The sequence below is a fragment of the Lepus europaeus genome, chromosome 16 (genome assembly GCF_033115175.1).
Source record: "Lepus europaeus isolate LE1 chromosome 16, mLepTim1.pri, whole genome shotgun sequence".
Classification (NCBI taxonomy): Eukaryota; Metazoa; Chordata; class Mammalia; order Lagomorpha; family Leporidae; genus Lepus; species Lepus europaeus.
In genome coordinates, this window is record NC_084842.1 from 20,014,540 (window position 1) to 20,040,000 (window position 25,461).

At 37.3% G+C, this 25,461-nt stretch overlaps 1 protein-coding gene and 1 long non-coding RNA gene across 3 annotated transcripts in view; one reads left to right on the forward strand and one right to left on the reverse strand.

Moving 5' to 3' along the window:
* MICU3 (mitochondrial calcium uptake family member 3) overlaps positions 1–25,461 on the forward strand; it is a 102,815-nt gene that overhangs the window by 68,808 nt on the left and 8,546 nt on the right. For both annotated transcript variants that reach the window (XM_062213747.1, XM_062213748.1), the window contains 4 exons: positions 7,811–7,911; positions 8,479–8,650; positions 22,273–22,381; positions 25,138–25,295. In XM_062213747.1, the coding sequence (XP_062069731.1) occupies positions 7,811–7,911; positions 8,479–8,650; positions 22,273–22,381; positions 25,138–25,295 (540 nt within the window). The remainder of the gene's footprint in view (positions 1–7,810; positions 7,912–8,478; positions 8,651–22,272; positions 22,382–25,137; positions 25,296–25,461) is intronic.
* LOC133775422 (uncharacterized) overlaps positions 18,888–25,461 on the reverse strand; it is a 48,217-nt gene continuing 41,643 nt past the window's right edge. The window contains exon 4 of the long non-coding RNA XR_009868244.1: positions 18,888–19,947. This is a non-coding gene — a long non-coding RNA (uncharacterized LOC133775422). The remainder of the gene's footprint in view (positions 19,948–25,461) is intronic.

A 25,461-nucleotide genomic window follows, 5' to 3' on the forward strand; every position in this document is an offset into this window, starting at 1 on the left:
GAGAGGTCTTCCAACAGCAGGCTCATTCCCCAGATGGCCACAATGGAGAGAACTGGGCTGATCCAAAGCCAGAAGCCAGGAGCTTCCTCCAGGTCTCCCACACAGGTGCAGGGGCCCAAGGAATTGGGCCATCTTCCACTGCCTTCCCAGGCCATTAGCAGGGAGCTGCATCAGAAGTGGAACAGCTGGGAGTTGAACTGGCACCCATATGGGATGCCGGCACTGCAGGTGGCGGCTTTATCCTCCATGCCATAGGTCCAGTCCCAGTTAGTTTTATTAAAAGACTTTATTGGAGGAGGTGATCAGTATTTTCAGAAAGACTAAAAGAAACTTTTCAATAGGTACTTAAGAGATTTGGTTTTCATTATCTTTTTCTGTTCAGAGTTGGTTTCTCATTTCTTTTTCTGAACTTCAAGTTTCATTTTTAAAAATTATATCTAAACGTATAAGGAGAAGTAAACTGCAATCATTTGTGACTTTGTTATCCATCACCACTTGTAGACTTGGGCAAACATCTGGAGATGTTCCTGTTGTCACTCATCTTCAATTTTAAAGTCCCCAAACAACAACAACAATAGAAAACATTTGCCCTATGTTTAATCTGTCATGTATAAGTATGATATTAGTATGACCTTTTAAAAATTACCTTTAAAATTTGAACCATGTTTAGGTGTAAAGTAGTTAATGCTCCATTTACAGATATCTTAAAAGTACTCTATTTTGTAGTCATTTTTGTAGGCACAAATAAGTCAGTTCTTAAAGAGTATGGGACCGTCACTGTGGCACAAATGGGTTAAACTGCAGCCTGCAAGGCTGGCATCCCATACTATAGTACCAGTTCAAGTCCAGCCTGCTCTACTTCAGATCCAGCTTCCTATACTTGAGCGTCTGCCACCCATCTGGGAGACCAAGATTGAGTTCCTGGCACCTGGTTTTGGGCTGGTCCAGACCTGGTTATTGTGGTCATTGAGGGGTAAACCAGCACTTGGATGATTCATTCTCTCTCTCTCCCCCCCTTGCTCTGCCTTTAAATAAATCACAAATCCTTCAATAAAAAAAATAAGGGCAACTAATGAGAAGGCATTTGGCATAGTGATTAAGGTGTTGCTTAGGATGCTGGCATCCCAAATTGGAGTGCCTGGGTTCAAGTACCAGCTCTTCTCCCAATTCTAATGTCCTGCTAACACACACCCCAAGAGGCAGCAGGTGATAGCTCAAGTAGCTAGATTCTTGCCATATACCTGGGAGACCTGGACTGAGCTCCCAGCTCCCAGCTTCTGCCTGGTCTAGCCCCAGTGATTGCTGGAATTTGGGAAGTGAATCATTGGATAAAATCACTCTTGTTCACTCTCTCCAAGCCTTCTCAAATAAGTAAAATACATAAGTAAAAATTTTCAAAAATAAGAATTCTGTAAGAGCTAAATGTGGCCTCAGTCCACATCTGTAATCCCATCTAACTCTGCTATGAGGTCAGGCCTTTGGCACAGCAGTTCAGATGCTGCTCCAGATGCTTGCATCTCACACCATTGCCCTGATTTGAATCCTGGCCATGCTGCTTCCAAATACAGCTTCCTGCTAATGTGAACCCCGGGAGGCAGCAGGTAATGGCCCAAGTGCTTATATCTCTGCCACCCAAGTGGGAGATTCAGATTGTGCTCCATGCTCCTGGTTTCAGCCTGGCCCAGTCTCTGCTGTTGCAGGCATTTGGGGAGTGAATCAGCTAACGGAAGATATTCTTTCTCCCTGCCCCACCCCAATAAAATAAAAATAAACTGTTCCTAAATCTCATAGACAAAATCTGCTAATTGTATGATAACTTTAAGTTAAATATTAGAAGGTTTAATATCAAAAGACAGTAAGGTCTTATATACTCTGAAGATTATTTGATTTATATAAGATCTTTGGCCGGCGCCGTGGCTCAACAGGCTGATCCTCCGCCTAGTGGCGCCGGCACACCAGTTTCTAGTCCCGGTCGGGGCGCCGGATTCTGTCCCGGTTGCCCCTCTTCCAGGCCAGCTCTCTGCTATGGCCCGGGAGTGCAGTAGAGGATGGCCCAAGTGCTTGGGCCCTGCACCCCATGGGAGACCAGAATAAGCACCTGGCTCCTGGCTTCGGATCAGCGCGGTGTGCCAGCCACAGCGCGCCGGCCGCGGTGGCCATTGGAGGGTGAACCAACAGCAAAAGGAAGACCTTTCTCTCTGTCTCTCTCACTGTCCACTCTGTCTGTCAAAAATTTTTTTAAAAAAATCTTGAAAAATGTATGGGCTATAACAGGTGTGCTGGAGCTGGCTTTTACAGCTTCGCAGAGCTGATGTGCACATCTCTTCCCACTTTAACATTCTGTGACTTAAGTGGCTATGATCAAAGTATTAATACTACAGAACTTAATATCATATATGTATAAAGTTAACTGAAAATAGCTCTTAGTAAAAAATCTTAGTAAAAAATAAGAATGGGAATAGGAAAAGGAGGAGGAAGAGGGGTGGGAGTGTGGCTGGGAGGACTAGTACAGTTGGGAATATCACCACGTTCCTAAAGTTGTACTTATGAAATGCATGAAGTTTGTATTATTTAAATAAAGGGTTTCTGAAAAAAAAAAAAAACACACAGAACTACAAACACTAAAAATTAGCCTTTTGTTTTTCCTGGCAAAGCAGGTTGCCAGCATACCATTGGCTATAATTAATCTACACTGTGATCATAAACTACTAAATTAATAAATTGCTTCTAGCATTATGAAGTCAATATGACACAGAGAAGACAAAAGAGGAAAAGAAAACAAAATATTTATTGTATTCCAAAGTAAAATAATTATTTGGGGATTATCTGATATTACCTTCCCATATTTGAAAGAATAACAATTGAGAATTAACTACAGTTTAAGTTATAACTAATTTTAATTCCTTATAGTTTATTATGTATACTAGTGTAATATATAATTATATATAGTATTAGGATTCAGGATTCAGTTGATTCAGAAAGAAAGCTTATGAATCTATTTTTATTTGCATTTCCTTGTTATATACTTAATATATAATTATTGTATTAAAGTAGTTTAGTTTTCTTTAAATGTTGTAGGTGATTGGATATTAGCCTCTCATGTTCTTATTCCAGAACTGTTCCTAACCATAGATTTTTCTAAATTATAGCAAAGCCATGTGTTTTAAATTATTGTAAAATCATACAATGAAGATTTTAACATGTCACGCTAACTCCATGCATACATGATTACAAAGTTATTTTGTACCAAATTAAACTTATTCTCTAATTCTATTTCCCATGAATTTTTTAAGTATCTTTATAAGTTTATAGTATGATTTGATGAACATCATGCAGCTTGAATGTAGGCTTATAAGAATTATGAACACTATTTTGAGTTCCACAGATGAAATTTAAATATATTTCTTGTTTTAAACTCTTATTTATAATGATTTAAATAGGTTATTCCAAAGCTTTATTAACAAGTCAAGAGTTTGAAAAAAAAGAAACATAAGACTACTAGCATATTGTAATCAGTAATTGTATGTTAAAAGAATATCTTAAAACTCCTTAGTAATTTGACAGATTGTATTTGATGCAAATTTTTTTATTTTATTTTTTATGAAATGGTTTAAATGACTTTTAATCCAAGTTAGATAATGGCCTTTTCTGTAAAGGCCTGTGGGGTTCTTTTGTGGCTTTTGTCATGAAAACACTAATTTAACAACAGACACAGGAATCAAAATGATAAAGTCTTTGTTTTTGTCTCAACTCTTGTATAATTTAAGTTATATAGCAGGATACAAGGGACACTGTTATAGTTTTCAATGACTGAGCACGTCTGTTTCACTGATGGAGACACAAAGTTTTCTTATTTTCATTTTCTAACTTTTTTCTCTAATATCAAACTTACTTATGCCTCTGTTGAACTGAATTATCTGGATAAGTGCAACATAAATCTAACAATATTTTATTTTATGTATTTTTTTAAAGATTTATTTTATTTATTTGAAAGGCAGAGATACAGAGAGAGAGATGGAGAGAGAGATCTTCCATCCACTGGTTCACTCCCTAAATTTCTGCAATGGCCAGTGCTAGACCAGGCTGAAGCTAGGAGCCAAGAGCTTCTTCCAGGTCTCCCACAAAGGGTGCAGGGGCCCAAGTACTTGGGCCATCTTCCACTGCTTTCTCAGGTCATTAGCAGAGAGCTGGGTTGGAAGCCTAGCAGCTGGGACTGGAAGGACTGGAACCAGTGCCCATATGAGATGCCAGCAAGTAGAGTCTTAACCTTCTAAGCCATAGCACTAGCTCCTAAATCTAACAAGATTTTAATGCTGAAAGAGTGTAACTGAAGATCTGCTCTAATTAGTAGGTGTGAGAAGAACTGGCTCAATGAAGTCATTAGTTAAAGCCTGTACAAAACAAAGTCATCTCATTTTAGTGCATTATACTTGAGTTAAAGGACATTACAACATTGGAGAAAAAACATTTTTTAATTTTATTGTTATCTGAGTTCATTAGGTTTTGGTTTTTCTGTCACCTCTCATTTTAAGACTTTTTTTTTCAGTTCTATAAAACATCTTTTTCAAGAGTAAGAAAGAAGTGTGTACCATTTAAATTTTTTTTTTCCTTATTACACTTCAACATTATTATCTTTGTCTCAAATGGTCCTTTTTCAACTTCTTGGAATACTTTACTTGGCAAAAAAATAAATAATAGCTAACATTTATTGAACATTTACAATATGCTGGTCACAATGCTATATGATTTGCATGTATTATCTAATGCATACAACCCTGTAGGTCATATATTATTATCATTCTTGAAGATGATATCCTCAGAAAGATTAATTTCCTGTGGGTCATTTAAGTCATGAGAAGTGTCATGATTCAAAGCCAGCCAGCTGGGGTCAGCAACTGTGGTGTAGCTGGTAAAGCCACCACCTGTAATTTCAGTATCCTGTGTGGGCACCAGTTTCTGTCCTGGATGCTCCACTTCTGATCCAGCTGCCTGCTAATGCACCTGGAAAAGCATCGGAAGATAGCCCAAGAGTTTGCACCCCTGCCACCCACGTGGGAGACCTGGATGAAGCTCCTGGCTCCTGGCTTCAGTCTGGCTCTGCCCTGGCTATTGTGGCCGTCTGGGGTGCAAACTAGATGGCAGAGGCGCTCTCTCTCCACCTCTCTCTCTGTAACTCTGCCTTTCAAACAAATAAATAAATCTTTAAAAACCAGACGAGACGAAGCCAGCCATCTTACTTTAAAACTCTGTTTTATTTCTTTACCACACTACTGCTTATTTGTGAAATAAGAACCTTTTTCAAAAACACCTGCCCCCCACCAACAGACACACACACCACTTATTTACCTTGTCCTCCCACCCCGTTCCTTTAGCTTCCAGACAGATATTGTCTTTTCCTGTGCTAAAAATCTAGAGCCTTTCTCTTAGTCTTCTCTTAGGCATACCTTTTGTAATATTTCATCCTCCCTATTAATTTAAGCTGTTCTTTGGATAATTAACTGATTAAACCATACTAAAACATAAAGGGGGCCTATAATTAACATAAGATACCTTTTTTCCTTGAACTTATTTGTGTCTTATGATTACTAATAAGAATGTTTATATGCTTCATTTACCCTCATTTAACTTTATCCTCAAAATTATTATGATGGTTTGATTATTCTCATCTTACAAATGAGTAAGCTTAGGAAAAATCCAGTGAATCCAAGACTTCTACTTTAAAATCCTCTTCCCACTAGAGCAGCATGCTTCCTCTGTGTAAAGCTACTGATGAGAGTAGTGCCTTTTGAGGGTCACTCAAATTACACTGGTCTCCTGTCACATAGACAGAGAGCCTGGCAATGGCACAGTATTATTCTTCATCATTCATAAAATGCTTGTTCAAGAAGATATGCCTAAAAGATAACATGTGATGCTTGGCTACCTGGCCATATTATTTTTCCCCTAGCAATCAGATCAAGCTGCTATCAGGTCTCCAGAGAAGTTTGTTGCAAAAATAGGGAATTCTCAAATATTGCAGTTGCTGAGATACTCCAGGACTTCTCATCAAACTAAACTGAAAAACAGTGCTAGAGATCTTTCAAACCAAGAATATGCACTTTATATACTCAAGATAGATTAGGATAATCCAAGCTAAATTACTTAAATATAAATAGAATATATAAATGATTACTAAGGAATTCCGGTAGTTTTAAAGATATACTATGTATGTTAGAGTTTCGAAGAGATATCACTTTAAAGAAAGTTTTATGAGGGCCGGCACCGCGGCTCACTAGGCTAATCCTCTGCCTTACGGTGCCGGCACACTGGGTTCTAGTCCCGGTTGGGGCACCGATCCTGTCCCGGTTGCCCCACTTCCAGACCAGCTCTCTGCTGTGGCCCGGGAGTGCAGTGGAGGATGGCCCAAGTGCTTGGGCCCTGCACCCCATGGGAGACCAGGAGAGGCACCTGGCTCCTGCCATCGGAACAGCGCGGTGCGCCGGCCGCAGCGCACCTACCGCGGCGGCCATTGGAGGGTGAACCAACGGCAAAAGGAAGACCTTTCTCTTTGTCTCTCTCTCACTGTCCACTCTGCCTGTCAAAAAAAAAAAAAATTTTTTAAAAAAAGTTTTATGAAATAAAAGAGGACTTGTCAGAGGGGAAATAAGATGTTGTCCCTTTAGTCCATATTTTTCCTTAAAAGAGAATAATTTCTGATCTAGGAAGGAAGAAATCAAAGATTCAATAAATGTTATAAAGAATAAAATAGCTACTCTCTGAGAGATTAGATTGAGAGCTGTGAGGGATAGATTAAATTTGGTATGTGAAAGACAGGTGAAAACAAGTTTTATATCAAGGACCATAAAAGAAGAATGATCTTTCATAGAGAAAGAATTTTTTTTTTTCTGAGTCTTCTGTTTCCTATGGAGTACCATCTGGATTCTGGCCAAGAAGTAATGGACATCTACAGCTATTCTTAATTTCCTAGGATGTTCGATGGGGAAATTATAATCATTTGAATTTTATTACTCTTGTACTTGAGTTTATAAAATATTCATGAGCTCAAGGCCAAGTGAGGAAGGAAGGACGGGAGAGAACGAAAGATGAAAAGACCTCTAAAGCTACATTCAAGGAAAAAAGTAAGATTTTCTTAGGCCATGAAACATTAAAAGACTATAGTCAAGCTATTTTAAGAACACACTTCTTGAAACAGTTTATCAACTTGAATTGGAAAGGAAAAATCCTTTGGAATTAATTTCTTATTCACTCAAAAATTATGTAAGACTTTTCTTTGAAAAAATTACAGTTTATGTAAGTTCCAAGTTAATATCACTAGTTTTCCTTTCAAATTAAACATTTATTTAAAATACCATAACTATGGTATATAATAGGAAAGTATCATCATGGGAAGCTTAAGGCCATTCTTGTTTCAGCCCCCATATTCAATACATCTGAAGAATTTACTGCTTTTGAATGCCTGGGAATATGGATTTTCATGTTAATTAAGAAAATCCAAGCTAAATTGCTTATATAAAAGTAGAACTTAGATGATTACCAAAAAGTTTCAGCTATTTTAGATACTTCATAGACAACCTGTAAGCATAATTTGAAGTTGAAAATGTCTTAAAACATAATCACATCTTTAGAATTTTTTGAGAATATTTCTTAAAATTTATAAATATTTTTATAAAATATTAATATAGCCTGTGTTTTTCATTGTAACATTGATATATTTATGTTCTTTTGTATGCTGATAAAATTTTCTGAGGGATGTTAGTTATCTCTAATCCATTTATTTCAGTTAATATTTAAATTGTAATTTTCTTTTAAGCGTGCTGATGATATAACAAGTTTAGTAGCAGACACTACACTTCTTGTGCATTTTTTTGGGAAGAAAGGAAAAGCTGAGCTCAACTTTGAAGATTTTTATAGGTGAGCTTAATTTTTGTGGAAAATTATGAGTATATTAATAATTTTAAAATTATTTAAAAATCTTTACATTCTTTAAAAATCATTTACTGCAAGGCTATTCATCAGTTTTCTACTTTCATCTTAATTGAAGATGCTCTGTATAATAAATATCTACTTCCATTAATATCAACATACCAGTAAATATACTGATGATTATAAGGAAGTTACTGAATGGTAAGAAAAAATACCTTCATGTCTGGATTGATTAGTATCTACTGTATATTTAGAAGAAGACATCTTCCAATATGTTGATCACAATAAGACAGGATAATAATAACTAGGAATTTCAGGATCATCACTACTCTGCAAAGTACTTTTGTTACTCCATTGTACAAGCAGAGAAACCCACGTCCTGAGAAGCTAAGTTATTTGCCTCGGTGATGCAGCTTCTAATACTTCTTCCCATTCTCAGGAATTTCATAAAGCTTTGTGTCATTGTATAATGAAATTATTTTCATATAACATTTTCTAGGATACTGAGTATTTGATCATTTATCTCATTCATCTTTCCTTATGTTTTTGTCACAGATTCATGGATAACCTCCAAACAGAAGTTCTAGAGATAGAATTCCTTTCCTACTCTAATGGAATGAATACTATCAGTGAAGAAGATTTTGCTCATATTCTTTTACGATATACAAATGTGGAAAATACATCAGTATTTTTGGAAAATGTGCGTTACAGTATACCTGAAGAAAAGGTATTTAATCCTCTGTATTGTTTTATATTAAGAATAAATAATATATAGTTATAGTTACAATTATCTTCTAGTTATATAATTGGTCTATAAAATACATGGTCCTTTTATCCTTTTGCTACTCTGTAAATTAAAAGAAATTTTGTATATATTTCATTCTTTTCTTTCTGTGTCCTAAATACCCTGGCTAAATTTTTAAAAGTTAATTAACTTTTAATTTAGGGTAGATAGCCATATTTCTCTTAGGTATGCTGCAAACCCTTGAAACTATTAGCAGCTTTTTATTCAAATTAAGAATATCATTTTTCAAGAGAATTCTGCTGACCTATATGCTTTGACTACTACATAAACATCACCTCATATAAGAGTCTCTGTTGACATCATTTCTGTCACACTCCATTCATGTCTGTCACACCCTTAATAAAAGGTCATTTGAAGACTGCCACTGATGAGTGAGTGATCTTATCAGTAGTGGAAGTGAGGCTTTTTAAAGTTTGGAAGGCATGAATGGCTAAGAACCTGGGACAACTGACTGTCTATTTGTTCAGTAACAAATGTGTTGTCAGCACTTCTGAGCAGTTGCATTATCTAGTGGTATTTGAATGCATCATTGCAATCAAATAGAACTGGCCTTAGAAGTAGCCCTTCAAGCATGGGATGTTTTGGATACATTGCCTTCTGTTTGTGTTTACAGAGGGATTGGGTTAACCTAGCCAACAAAAACTTGCAAGTAGTTTGACTTTGTTTAGAATGGATATACTGTGACAAAGTTAACAATTCTCCAGGTCCCTTAAGGAAAGAGACAAAAAAAGGATTAGATTCATTTGGCCATTAGTTTACATTATCTCTTAATCAAGGGACTTTCATGTGTTTTATATGTTAAGTTGACTATTTCCAATTCATAGATACTTTCCTAAAATAAATTGTACTACTTTATCAAGCTACAATGGTGGTATTTATAGCCTTCACGCTAAGGAGTTTTTTTTTTTTGTTTTTTTTTAATGGAAACATCAAAATCTGTAACTCAGAAGATTAAAAGCTAAAGTAAAGAGTTTATAAGAACTGTTTGTACTGTTTTTACAACTAATGTTTTATCTAAAATTAATTCAAAGTAAAGGGTATTTTAAAGTTAAATTCAGCTTTGGAAGACTTCTGAATGTGTAGGAGTACCTTAATATAAGTCATTACAATAGAAATAGAAAAGTTTTTATCAGCATTATTGATTTTTTTTCTCTGCATTACCTTATCAGTCCTTCGAACAACCTTGAGTACTGACACCTTTCTTTTGGAAAAAGGGAAGCTGAGGCTTTTGGGTAGTTAGACACCCATCCAAGGATTCAATCCCAAGCCTTTTGAAGCCAATGATATTTTTAACACACACTACTCTTCTTTCATTTCACTTCTTATCCCCATCTCTCCAATAGAATAACAAGTACTACTATTTGAATAACACTTTATATTTTTTAAATGCTTTCATTTTCATCTGTTTACCTAGCAGGTAATTATTAAATATCTAGTACTTATCAGGCCTTATTCTATTCACTGGCTATAAAGTACTAAGACATGCAAAATCCTCTCATAGATGTGTATCTTAGGGAGGAGACAAAATAAACAAGCAAATAAAGCAAATAAATGATGCACTTTGACATAGTAATAAATGTTATGAATGAGATCAAGAAGCATGGGTACTGGAAAAGGTGAAGGGGTAGCTTTTGAACAGAGCTTATGAGGAACGTGCTATGAGATCAGGATGAAGGGCGTTCCAGGCAGAGGTAACAGCAAATACCTGAGGCCTGGGGATGGAAAATGCTGAGATTACTTGAGAAAATGCCGCAGGGCATTTATGTTAACTGAACAGGTGAGCAGCCGGAGATGAGAAAGGGGAGATTGGCATGGACCACCAAAGAAATCTGTAGACAGTTAAGGAGTTCGGATTTTATTCTAACGGTGACACTTAAGTGTGTAGGAAACCATCATAGTGTCAAATTTTAAAGCAGTAGTCATCAAACTGCCCCTACCTTTTATTTTGTAAATGAAGTTTTATTGGAACACAGCTATACTCATTCATTCAATGTACTGTCTGAAGCTTCTGTTGTATCATAATTATGAAGCTGAACTATATCTCCAGCAAAAATGAAAATGTTCACTCTCTTGCTGTTTACAGAAAACATTTGCCAACCTTGCTTTACCATACTGGCAAGATACTAAGTACTTCAACAAGTATTTATTCAATGAATATTAGCTGTCTACTATAACATTCAGTGTGGTCTGATTCATGTGCCAGAAACAATATGACTCATGTTGCAAAATATCTTCCTCACTGCTACAGAGTAAAATAGACTTCAGTTGACTTAGCTTTGGGAGAAAGAGGCAGGATAAGATGCTGCTAGAGGACTCCAAGTAAGAGATAAGCATGGTTTGGCCTATGAGAAAAGTAGGGAGACATGGGGTCACATGGTTCATTTAGACCTTGTCTGTGGATTATGTTTTAGTACAGACAAAAAAGAGGAATCAAGAAGACCTCCTAGGTTTTTGGCCTGAACCACAAGATGAAACAGTGGTGTCATTTACTGAGCTAAACAAGGCTATGAATTTGGGAATAGAAGAGAATCAAGGGTTTTATTAGGGACAAGTTAAATTTGAAATTCCTATAAAATAGCTAATAAAGATATTAAGCAGGCAGATGGATATTATGTATATTAATGTGTATCAGTCTCCAAGACAAGCGAGTGAAAAGAGCATAGCTGAGAGCAGTGTGTATAGTATACTACCACCTGTAGAAAAATGTAGCCTATGTTATCTCTGGAAGGACCCACAGAACTGGAAACACTGGGTTCTCTAAGGAAAGAAGCTACATGAATAACAAAGATTTTGTGATGTGCAGTCTTTTGTGGCTTTTGAATTTTGAACATGCTAATATATTGCCATATGAAATAAGTAATTAAAAAATGTTGGTGTCTGTTATGTTGTAACAGGTTAAGCCTCTCCCTGCAATGCCAGCATTCCATATGGGCACCAGTTCAAGTCTTGACTGCTCCATTTCCAACCCAGTTCCCGTTAATGCACCTGGGAAAGCAGCATACAATGACCCAAATACTTGGGCCTCTGCACCTACATGGGAGAGCCACACGATGCTCCTGGCCCAGCCCCAGCTTTTGTAGCCATAGGGGAATAAACCAACTGAGGGAATTGTGCACACTCTCCTTCTTCTCTTTCTCCTTCTCCTCCTCCTTCTCCTCCCCTTCCCCTTCCCCACTTTCTCTCCTTCCCTTCCCCCTTCCCTCCCTCTCCTCTCCCCCTTCTCTAATTCTGCCATTCAAATAAATACATCTTTCAAAAAAAAAAAAAAAAAGTTAAGGGACTGGCACTGTGGCCACCGCCTGCAACACCAGTATCACATGTGGCAGGTTCAAGTCAAGACTGCTCCCTGCTAATGAGCCTGGAAAAGCAACAGAAGATGATCATAGTGCTTAGCTCCCTGCCACTCAAGTAAAAGACTCATATGGGGTTCCAGGCTCCATGCTTCAGCTTGGCGCAGTTCTGGCTGTTGCGGCCATTTAGGGAGTGAGCCAGTGGATAGAAGATCATTGTCTTCCTGTCCCTGTCTCTCTCTCTCTAACTCTGCCTTTCAAATAAATTTATAAATCTATTTTAAAATTTTCTTTAAATGCTGTGGGACTAAGTAAACTTATCTAGGAGAGACATAGATGAGAAAGGAAAGGATGATAGCTCCTCAAATAAGTATGTAATATAAATATTCACAAGACAGTAGTATAATTATCGATATTAAGATTTGAAGAAACTGATAGAGTTAAATGACTTACCTTAGGTCATTCAGTCAGAAAACTTTGGATTTCAGATTTTCTACTCTTTTTAAAATGTTAAATTTCTATCAACCTTCTGTTTTTCATTCATTTGTTTTATTTATTTGAAACGCAGGAACAGAGATCTTCCATGCATCACTTCACTCCCTAAATGCCTTCAATGGCCAAGGCTGAGCCAGGTCAAAGCTGAGAGCTAGAAACTTGATCCAGGCCCCTCAAATAGGAGCATCACTTGCTCTTCCTGGGGTGTGCAGGTGTCCCACACAGCATCTCACCAAAACACCAAACACCTGCCCTTCAACCTTTTAAAATTGATAGTTTTAAAATTTACATGGTTGCTATTTAGATCAGTTCCATATATATATATAGTTGGATAATTATGGGATAAGCATGAATTGTATGTTGAGAACGGTTTATACATTTGATGCCATGATTATTTCTGAATGCTTATTTTCCTTTAGTAATATTGTGTTGTGATAATTTATTTGGATTTTCAAATTGATACTTTCTTCTTTCTAATTTTTATTATTGAGGTGAAATTTATGTGATATAAAATTCATTATTTTAAACCCAGCAATCAAGGGGCATTGTGTATATTCACAATATTATGAAGCCACATTTTAAACATTTTCATTACACAAAATAAACCCTGTATAATTTAAGCAATTCTTCCCCTATTTCCTTCTCCATGTAACCTTCCTGGAAAAAAAATCTGCTTTCTTTCCCTGTGAATTTATCTATTCTGGATATTTCATATAAATAGTATCATACGGTATGAGGTCTTTTGGTTTGGTTTCTTTCTTAATGCTTCTTAGGTTCATCATATTATATCACGTATGAGTTCTTCAATCCTTGCTATGGCTTCATAATAATACATTGGTTCAGGCATTTGTCCTAACAGTGAAGATGCTGGTTGATATAGCCACATTTTATACCAGTGCAGTTAAAAGATAAATTTATTTTAGTGTAAAATGCTTTGAAATCTGCCAATATATTTTCATGATACCCATTTTCTATGAACTTTATGAGGACCCTTCATGTATTTAATTGTTTACTATTTTTCAGTTCTTTCATGTACTCATATATAAGTGTAATTTCTGGGTAATATGTTATTTTTTGTACTTTGTTTTGTTATTATAGCCATTCCAGTGGTTGTGAAGTGGTACCTACCTATGTAGTTACCCTTACCTTAACCATATATATTTTTTAATTTCTTCATCTGGCTTTAAGTTACTGTCTAGCTTCCTTTCTTTTCAACCTGAAGGACTCCCAGTAGCATTTTTCATTGACAAAGACTTTTCATTTTCATTGACAAAGACTGCTAGTAATGAATGTCCTTGTTTTTAATCTAGCAATATCTTAATTTATTTTTTATTTCATTTTTTATTTTTTTATTTATTTTTATTTTTTATTTTATTTATTTGAAAGGCAGAGTTGGAGAGTTAGAGAGAGAAAGAGAGACAGAGACAGAGAGAGAGAATCTTCCATCCATTAGTTCACTCCCCAAATGGCTACAACAGCCAGGGATAGGCCAGGCCAAAGCCAGCTTCTTTTGGATCTCCCATGTGGGTGGCAGGGGCCCAAGCACTTGGGCCATCTTTTGCTGCTTTCCCAGATGCATTAACAAAGAGCTGGATCAGAAGTGGAGCAGCCAGGACACAAACCAATGCCTATATAAGATGCTGGCATCTCAAGTGGTAGCTTAACCCACTATGTCCCCTTCTTCATTTTTATAGGATATTTTTGCCACATATAAAATTCTTGGTTGATTTTTTTTTTCTTTCAGCATTTAAAATGTATCACCCTACTCACTTCTGGCTTCCATGGTTTCTGATGAATAATCAGCTGTTAAACTTATTATGGCTCATTCTGTATCAGGAGTTGGTGTTCTCTTGAAGTTTTTAGGATTATATTTTTGGCTTTCAGTAGTTTGAATATAATGTGTCTTGATTAGAGTCTCTTTGAGTGTATTCTACTTGGAGTTTGTTTAGTCTCTTGGATATAAAGACTGGTGGTATAAAGTTTAGGATGCTTTCAACCATTATTTCTTCAACTGTTTTTTCTGCTAGTTTCTCATTTCCTTCCATAAATTCCATTATACCCACATTAATATGCTTGATGATGATACCAGGTCCCTTGGGCTCTGTTCACTTCATTTTTTTTCCCTTTATGCTCTGCCAACTTGGTAGTTTCTATTGTCCTTCCTCACTTTCACAGATTCTTTCTTCTGTTTGCTCAAGTCTATTATTGAATCATTCTGGTGAAATTTTCATCTCAGTGATTATACTTGTCAGCTCTAGACTTTCTACTTGGTTTCTTTTTTTTTTTTTGATTTCTCTTTGTTGATATTCTCATTTTGTTTATACTCCATTTTTTAATTTTCTTTACATGTATTCCCATGGTTTCCTTGTTAAGAGTTGTAAAAATATTCAAGACTGTTGGCCGGCGCCACAGCTCAATAGGCTAATCCTCCGCCTTGCGGTGCCAGATTCTGTACAGGTTGCCCCTCTTCCAGGCCAGCTCTCTGCTGTGGCCAGGGAGTGCATGGAGGATGGCCCAAGTGCTTGGGCCCTGCACCCCATGGGAGACCAGGAGAAGCACCTGACTCCTGCCTTTGGATCAGCGCGGTGCACCGGCCGCAGCGCGCCAGCCACGGCGGCCATTGGAGGGTGAACCAACGGCAAAGGAAGACCTTTCTCTCTGTCTCTCTCTCTGACTGTCCACTCTGCCTGTCAAAAAACAACAACAACAAAAACAAAAACAAAAAAAAATATTCAAGACTGTTAAGTTAAAGTCTTTATCTACTCTATCCAATATCTGGACTTCCTCAGGGATGGTTCTGTGGATTAATTTTTTATATAAATGGGCCATATTTTTCTGAATCTTTGCCCTGTTACATTTTGCTAAAAACTAGGTTTTTTTTTTTAATAGTATAAAGTGATGACTCTGAAAATCAGATTCTCCCACTGTCATCTATTTGTTTAGTAACTTTTTATTTCATAAAGATTATATTCTTTGTTGTATATTGTTAAGGAAGTCTCTTTTAGATATGTATTTGTTTATTAGTGACCAGTCAGTGAACTGAGATTTTCTTAAGTGTCTAGAGTCAAAAAGAAAAACAGTAGTACACTCCTACTCTTTTCAGCTTGGCTCCAAGCTGGGAAACTCCTTAAATACTAACCTTTACTGCCTGAAACTCTTCCTTAGCATTCATCTCCTGCTTCTACAGAGCACACAGGTCTTCCAGAGGTAGTGTCTCAGGATCCTTCTAAGTCTTCTTTGAGAATGCATCCAGTCCATAGCACGTGTTTTGCCCACCAATTTCCCAGGTATATGTAATTACCTTTTGAGTCCTTACTCCTCCAATAACCACTCTTCTCATCAGCCTCTTTTTCCCCCCAGGCTTTGGTTTCTGCCTACCTGTTACTCCATCTGTCATCTCACATTCCAGGCAACTAGAGTGTGTATGTCTTTAAATCTTTTGATAGCTACTGCTGTCCAGGAAAGCCATCCCAGTCTAAGTGGAGGAAGTAGCACAAAAGTCATCCTCTATGCTGGTCCCTCAGAGAACCACAGATCAAATCACCTACCATATATTTCAAGAATAATATCCATATTAATTCCCTGACAACAGCAAGCCACACCAGGAATGCCAGCCATCATCCCCAAAGTCACTGTTGCAAAACTGTAAAATAAAGCATGGTAGTTGAACGGGTGAAACCACTGCAACATTCTCAGTGAACTTCAGCTACATTTTTTTTTTTTATTTGACAGATAGATTTAGACAATGAGAGAGAGACAGAGAGAAAGGTCTTCCTTCAGTTGGTTCATCCCCCAAATGGCCGCTACGGCCGGAGCTATGCCGATCTGAAGCCAGGAGCACGTGCTTCCTCCTGGTCTCCCATGCAGGTGCAGGGGCCCAAGCACTTGGGCCATCCTCCACTGTCTTCCCGGGCCACAGCAGAGAGCTGGACTGGAAGAGGAGCAACTGGGACTAGAACCCGGCGCCCATATGGGATGCAGGCGCTGCAAGGCAGAGGATTAACCAAGTGAGCCACGGCACCGGCTCAGCTACCCTTTTCTTAACCAGTCCCCTGGCTTGCTGTCAAGTTTGAGTTAGAATCTAGAGTTCAAAATAAGTTGACACTGTCAGTCTTTCCCAGCTTGTTTGTTTCAGTGGTTAGACCAATTCTTTAAGTACCCTAGTGTGCCATTTCCCATGATGCTGCTTCCCCCATTCTCCTTGTAGACTTTAACAATAGTTCTTGCTTATGTGCTTCAACCACATTCAAGATAACAAATGCACATATTAAGCACTCACATCCACTAATTTGACAGCGTCATGGCTACAGAACAAGCACATTATCAGACTGTACAACCAGTGTAATTATATGAGTGGTTTGATATCCACAACATTTTGTCTTTTATCAAGTTATATCTCTGAACTGTGTCAGTTTTGTCCACTTATGACTTGCCAATGCCAATATTCAAGCCAAATAGACCTATATATTCATGTTCACATTCTAAATATTTCTACAAATATATGTAATTGTTATTGTACTATTATACAAACACAAAATTTACCATTTTATTTTTAAATCATTTTCCTAAGAAAAATTTTATTTCTTTTTTTTAAGATTTATATATTTATTTGAAAAGCAGAGTTACAGAGAGGCAGAGAGAGAGAGAGAGAAGTCTTCCATCACTGGTTCACTCCCTATTGGCTGCAGTGGCCGGAGCTGTGCTGATCTGAAGCCAGGAGCTTGGAATTTCTTCCATATCTCCCATGAGGGTGTGCAGGCCCAGGTCCTTGGGCTATCTTCAACTGCTTTCCCAGGCCATAGCAGAGAGCTGGATGGGAAGTGCAGCAGCTGGGACTTGAATCAGTGCCCATAAGGGATGCCAGCACTGCAGGTGGTGGCTTTACTCACTACACCACAATGCTGGGCCCAGAAAATTTTCAATAGACTTAGAATTGTACATATTTATGGGATAATATGTGATGTTTCAGTACCTATATACATTGCATAACAGCCAGTCAAGATATATGTTGGCTTCTTCAAACACTGAACATTTCTTTATAGTAAAAACATATAAAATCACTTAAGTATTTTTTCAAATTAGATTTTTAAAGGAAAAAATAGGCTTATTTTCCTTTTATTTGAAAGCATAGAGCGAGCAAGCGACAGACTGACAGAGATCTTCTTTCCGCTGGTTCACTCCTCAGATGTCCAGCAATCAGGACAGGGTCAAACCAAAGCCAGGAGCCTGGAACCCAATCTGGGTCTCCCTCATGGGTGACAGGGACACAGGGTTCCTAGCCATCATCTGCTGCCTCCCAGGTAGTGCACCAGCAGGCAGCTGGGATTGGAAGTAGACGTGGGAACTGAACCCAGGCACTCTAATATAGTATGTGGACAGCCTAAGCAGCGTATTAACTGCTGCATTAAGTGTACAAGCACATTTTAAAGTATAAAATTCGGTGGCCATATGTACATTCACTATTTTGTGCAGCTATCACCACTATCTAGTTACAGAACTTTTTCATCATCCCACACAGAACCCTTATATCTATTAAGGAGTCACTATTTATTTGTCCTCCCCTCAGCCTTTTGATAGCACTAATCTGCTTTTTATGTCTATGGATTTGTCTGATACAGGCATTTCATAAAAGTGCAATCATACAGTAGGTGACCTTTTGAGTCTGGCTTCTTTCATTTAGTATAACTTATTCAAGCTTCATCCATGTTGCAATAAAAAGCAACACTTCATTCATTTTCATTACCAAATAATACTCCTCCATTATATGGATATACCACATCTTGTTTTTGTTTATCTATTTCTCATTTGATGGCCATTTTAGTTTTCAATTTTTGCTATTATGAATATAGTGTATAATTTGTTTTTTAAAAAAGATTTATTTATTTACTTGAAAGTCAGAGTTAGAGAGAGAAGGAGAGGCAGAGAAGGGGGGGGTCCTTCCATCCACTGGTTCACTCCCCAATTGCCCACAATGGCTGGAGCTGCGCCAATCTGAAGCCAGGAGCCAGGATCTTCTTCCGGGTTCCCCACATTGGGTCTCCCACACTGCTTTCCCAGGCCATAGCAGAAAGCCAGATTGGAAGTGGAGCAGCTGGAACTTGAACCTGTGCCCACATGGGTTGCCAACACTGCAGGCAGTGGCCCAACCCGCTAAGCCACAGTGCTGGCCCCATATAGTGTGTAATTTGTAATGTGAGCATGTGCTTTCAATTTACAAGAGAACTGAGTATGTTTGTATTTGTAGTAAATAGCTATGTTACCTGGAAACACTATGTTTAGCATTTTGAGGAACTGTCAAACTTTTTTTCCAAAATTATACCAACTTACAATCCCATTAACAATATATAATATTTCTAATTTTTCTACATCTTTATCAAAACTTATTGTTTGCCTTTTTGATTTAATCATCCTAGAGAGTGTGAAGTGGTATTGCATTATGCTTTTAACTTGCAATTTCCTAGTAAGTTTAATATCTTTTCTTGTGTTTGTTGGCCATTTGTATATCTTCTTTGGAGAAATATCTGTTTAAGTTCTTTAGATTTTCTTATTGGATAGTTAATCTTTTGTTGTAGATTTGTACGAGTTCTTTGTATATTTTGGGTATCACTTCCTTACCAGATAGATGATTTGCAAATATTTTCTCCCATTATATGGGTTGACCTTTCATTTTCTAATAATGTCTTGATGCACACAAGAATGTCATTTTGATGAAGTCCAGTTTATTTCTTTGACTTTTGTTTCTTAGGCTTCTGTTGTCACATTTAAAAAGCTTGGAATTTCCAATTCTAAGACCATGAAGTCTTGCCTTTGTTTGTAAGAGTTTTATAATATTACCTAGTAAATTTAGTTCTTTGATACATTTTGAGTCCAACTTCTTTCTTTTATATGTGAATATCGGTTGTCCAAGTACCATCTGTTGGAAGACACAGATATTTGGGTTTCTGTATTCTCATTGCATGTACTTATAATGCTTCAAATTTTTCAGTTACTCTATTTTTGTTAGCATGTAACACTGCTTCTTTCACCTTACTTGTAACAGTGAAAGATATAACCCATTCAAGTCCCAGTGGTTCACTGAAGTAGCCACGCTGAGGGAAAGGGGGGGAAGGGGGAGAAAACTTGGTAACACGCCTTCTCTCTGATTCTCCCCCAACCTGTCTTCATTGACATTAAGAATGATTGGTTTAAGTGTGGATGTTGAACCTAGCAGTTAAGACAACTTTTTCCCGTACAGAGTAACTGGTTAAATGCCCACTTCTGGCTCCTGAGTCCAGCTTCCAGCTATTATAGACCCTAGAAGGCTGCAAGTGGTTTCTCAAGTGGTTGGGTTGAGTTCCCACCTCCAAACTTCAGCTTAGCCCAGTCTCAGCTTTGTGGGCATTTGAGGAGTGAACCAGTGGATGGGTGCTTTCTCTGTCTGTCTTCCCTCTCCCTCTGCAATAAATAAAAGAAAGAAAAATGATTGCTTTAAATCAATTCCATAAAATAAATGTACCACTTTGAATATTACAACTTTATATTTCTAAACACACAGTATTTAATCTAGTCAAAGAATTCAGTAGAGTTTTAATCTGACCTGTCTTTCAAATGTGAGAAATATATTTTGAAAATCCAAAGATTCAAGTGTTGAATCTTGTATTCTGTCATTCTGTAGTTTCTTAATTTTATGTTTTCCAAAAGTGTTTACATTTTTGTTTACTCTTAACTTGAAAATATCCCATCCTCCCATTGTTTACTTCTACCAGTAGCAACTTGTCACCCTGAGACACACTGTTGCTATGGCAGCTGGTGACAGTATAAACTGGTGCAGAACCACAGCAGTGACCAATTTCCCTGGCAACAAACTGTCCATATGAAAGCAGATCTATCCACTGCAGTCATCCCTACTGATTTACACAGTCCTCTAGAAAACATAATGGGCAGAATCAAGTCAGAAAGCAGGCTCCAGGATTGAAGTGGTCACAAATGAATGTAAGGGAAAGGAGAAAAGTGGGAATAACAGAGACAGTGAGGATATTCATGTTACAAGTCAGAGAGGTTGTAATTAAAGTGGAGGGGCTATAATAACCAGGTAGTAAGTAAGTACATCAAAATTTAGATGTTTTGGTAATAAAACATTTAATTAGTAGTTGGCATAAATGAAAATAGACTCCTGGGGCCAGCACTGTGGCACAACAGGTTAAAGCCCCAGCCTGCAGTGCTAGCATCCCATATAGGTGCCAGTTTGAGTCCCAGCTACTCCACTTCAGATCTAGCTCTCTGCTATGGCCTGGGAAAGCAGTAGAAGATGGCCAAGTCCTTGGGCCCCTGCACCCGCATGGGAGACCAAGAAGAACTGGTTCCTGGCTTCGGATTGGCACAGCTCTGACCATTGTGGTCATCTGGGGAGTGAATCATTGGGTGGAAGACCTCTCTCTCTCTCTGCCTCTCCTTCTCTCTCTGTGTAACTGACTTTCAAATAAATAAATAAATCTTTTTAAAAAATAGACTTCTCTCACTATCCACTCTGCCTGTCCAAAAAAAAAAAAAAAAAAATAGACTTCTTGGGTTCTTTCCCTGGCTTTCCAATCCTATCTTATTAGTGTCCCTTCCTTTTTTATCCCAACACTAAAGTGTAAATTGATAGAGTCTAAAATCTTGGCCCTTAGCTTTTTTTTTCCTGCATACTTTCTTAATTATGTTGATTTAGTTGAGGAGAGTACCTTAATTAAATGCAGCTCATGTCCAAATTAATCTCTGAGATATACTGTACTTATTTCAAATAATTTTTGTATTTATTAAAGTAAAAATAGTGGTATAACTGCAGTTTATGTACTTGACATTCTACAGGAGGCCACCCTCACCACCGGTCCTTTCCATGAGCCTACACCAAACCCTGTATTGGGTTTCTCAGAGCTGTACCCATGCAGCCATTGTATTTTCTATTGGTGTGCCAGCAGCATTACCATGGCCAGAATGAGAACAAATAGACTACTACTGATGCTTAGTTAACATTTTGATGTTGCATTTTCTTCATAAAGACACCAATGATCTAATGCTCAGTCAGTACATGAACCGGGGAAACTTTTTAGAAAATTTTAAAAGAATTATTCATTTGAAAGTCAGAGTTACAGAGAGATGGAGAGAGAGAGAAAAAGAGGAAGATCTTCCATCCACTGGTTCACTTTATAAATGGCCACAATGGCTAAAGCTGGGCTGATCTGAAGCCAGGAGCCTGGAGTTTCTTCTGGGTCTCCTACATGGGTGCAGGGGCCCCAGCACTTGGGCCATCTTCCACTGTTTTCCCAGGCATATAAACAGGGAGCTGGATTGGAAATGGGAGTAGCTGAGACTCGAACCGGCATCCATATGCGATGCCAGCACCACAGACGGAGGCTTAAACTACTATGCCACAGCACTGGGGCCCGGGAAATCTTTTTAATGTTTTATTTTTAATGATAATACTTACTTTCCTGGTTAAAAAATTTCAGGCCTAAAATACAGGGTTTTCAAAATTGAAGCTTTTTTATTCATTTTTATCACAGCAGCATTTTTGGACCTTTGTGCAGACATCTGTTACTCTATGGTAGGAGCATTACCCAGTGGGAATAAGTCTAGGAATTTTATATCCATTTGGAGAAAGATGGTTTCAAAATGTGCCCAAGTTTTTACTTACATGATATATTGCAAGTACTTAATACATTTACTTCTATCAAGTGCAGATACATATTTTAATAAATTCGTGAATACAAAATATATGTGTTTATTTTCCCAATATAGGGCATCACATTTGATGAATTCAGGTCATTTTTCCAGTTTCTGAACAACCTAGAAGACTTTGCAATAGCTCTGAATATGTATAACTTTGCAAGTCGTTCTATAGGCCAAGGTAAGTAAACATCTTTCAAAAATTAAAAGCAAAAACAAAAAAAAATCCCATGTTATTTCTAAAGAGTTTGTCAACAAGTTAATTAGATATGTCACATTACCTATCAACTTATCTGAAAGTCTGATGATTGCACTCTCAGTGGGAAATTAGTTCTGATACTTAAAAAGAACACTAAGCAAATCTGTATTTAGTTTAGTTTTACCTTTAGTTTTATATTATTGGTAAAAATTAATGATGTTTGTAAAAACTCAAAGAGGAAAAATCCTCATGACCACTTGGTAACATTGAAAGACTTAACGTTTATTTACAGAAGAGCAAACTGGCCATGCCCCAGACATTCTCACAGAAAGTGATTTGTTTTACTAACTTAATCCCTGCTGGCTCAGAAACCTGAGGTCTGTCAATAAAATCACTCCTAGGCATGGTTTTACATTAACTGATCTTTGAGAATGATGTATAAAACTGAATATTGATTTTACTTAATTTACAAAGAAATAAGACTGCCACAGAATTGAGAATGCTGCTGTCCTTGGGACCAGCTCATTCTCAGTAGGTTGACTAACAAGCTAAGTCCTTTTTCTAGGATTCTTTGGCTATGATTACTTTCCCTCCCCTCATGTCCTTATCCTTTTTTACAGTTCTTACCGTAGGGAGACTTTATGTCTTTAAGATGACTTTACCTTTCTCTGCTGTAATCCATTATGTGTTAATTCCCAAGATAAAATTTCATAAGGCAGTCTTGATTTTTTTTTATTACCAAATACAAGGGAGAAACCGAACTGCAGCCCCTAAGTGTTGATGATCATAATCTTTTTCCTCAAAGCACAAATACTGAATCTGTTGCATGGTCTCATTCATTTACTCACTGAATAAGAGAAAACTGAAAACTTTTTAATTCACTCTTTCTGTAGTCTAAATGTTCAAATATGGCATCTTTTTCATCCATCTGGTGTTTTAAAATCAAAACTTTTGGGGGCCTGCCTACAAGGGCCAGGCTTAATTACTGTGATAAATCTCATCAGTGTTTTTTGTTTTTTGTTTTTTAAACTTTTATTTAATGAATATAAATTTCCAAAGTACAGCTTATGGGTTACAATGGCTTCCCCCCTCCCATAACTTCCCTCCTACCCGCAACCCCCCCCCCTCCCGCTCCCTTTCCCCTTCCATTCACATAAAGATTCATTTTCAATTCTCTTTATATACAGAAGATCAGTTTAGTACATATTAGGTAAAGATTTCAACAGTTTGCCCATATAGCAACACAAAGTGAAAAAAATACCATTGGAGTACTAATTATAGCATTAAATAACAATGTACAGCACATTAAAGACAGAGATACTACATAATAGTTTTTTTTAAATTAATTAATTTTCTATGCCATTTCCAATTTAACACCAGGTTGTTTTTTCATTTCCAATTCTCTTTATATACAGAAGATCAATTCAGTATATAATTAGTGAGGACCTCATCAGTTTGCACCCACGCAGAAACACAAAGTATAAAAATACTGTTTCAGTACTAGTTATAGCATCACTTCACATTAGACAACACATTAAGGACAGATCCCACATGGGGTGTAAGTACACAGTAACTCCTGTTGCTGACTTAACAATTTGACACTCCTGTTCATGGCGTCAGTAATCTCCCTAGGCTCTAGTCATGAGTTGCCATGGCTATGGAAGCCTTTAGAGTTCGCTGACTTTAATCTTATTCCGATAGGGTCATAGTCAAAGTGGAAGTTCTCTCCTCCCTTCGGAGAAAGGTACCTCCTTCTTTTCATCAGTGTTTTTAACACAAAATTGTTATCTGCTTACTTCAGAATGGAAAGTTGCTCTTTTACCTGTGTAGCTGGGAAATGAAGAGAAATTGCATCACTCTTGCAGATGCTAGGAATATAACTATCTCTTTTCATTTGTGACTACTACATCTTAATCTGGCTATTGCATCTTAGAACTGTGGCAGTAGCCAGCTGAGTGACATTTATGCCACTGCTACTTTTCTTATCCTAGATCACTCACAGAATAATCTAAGACACAAATGAACCTTTCTACAACACGCCTGCTATGGAAACAAGTTTCCCGGTGCCTGTTGCTGAACATACAATTTCCTCACCTCAAATTCCCTATCTAGAGCTTCTGCATATCCTGTCTATCTCCTGTCTTCTACCCAGACCAGACTGTTGTTTTCTGAATGTTTTATACCTTCCTTTCTCCCCCATGCTTTTGTTCGTTTATGTCATCTCATCTGCCACTAACCCATCTCTAAAAGCTAAAATCATTCAGGATTCAGCTTAGATACAAATTCACAGTAACTGCCCATTTTCTCTTCCTACTTCCACACTACGGACAGAAGTAATCACACATTTCCAAATTCTCACAGTACTTTTTGGTACTTTATGTGTGGCCCTGTATAACGGTTGTTTTGGCAGATATCTCATCTCCCATCTGAACTGTAAGTTCCTTGAGGACATATTCATCTTAACGGCCTTTAAAGTATGCCACTGATAGTATGCTCATTGAATATTCATTGATTATGAATGTATTATTAACCTAAGATATAGCTGCTTCTTGGCTCTTTTCATTAAAACTGTAAAATATATTTTCATGCCCTAATTGACAGTATTATTAATGAAAATTCATGTTACATAAGATCGTGATGCAAGTCTAGAAAACAACTCCTGCCTTTCTAGAAATTAACATGTTTTAAAAGTAATGTTAACAATCTATGTTTTTTCTTTTGATGTGACATTTATCTAGATGAATTTAAACGTGCTGTCTATGTAGCTACTGGACTCAAACTTTCACCACATTTAGTGAACACTGTCTTCAAGATTTTTGATGTTGACAAAGATGATCAATTAAGTTATAAAGAATTTATTGGAATTATGAAAGACAGACTCCATAGAGGATTCCGTGTAAGTCTACAAATTTTAAGTCTATTGATATCTTTTTAAAATCTTAGGAGACAAAAATTGGAGCTGAAAAATTATAAAATTTTTAAAAGATTATTTATTTGAAAGGCAAGGTGACAGCGGGAGAGAGAGAGAGAGTTTTTTTCATCCACTGGTTTACTCCCAGGAT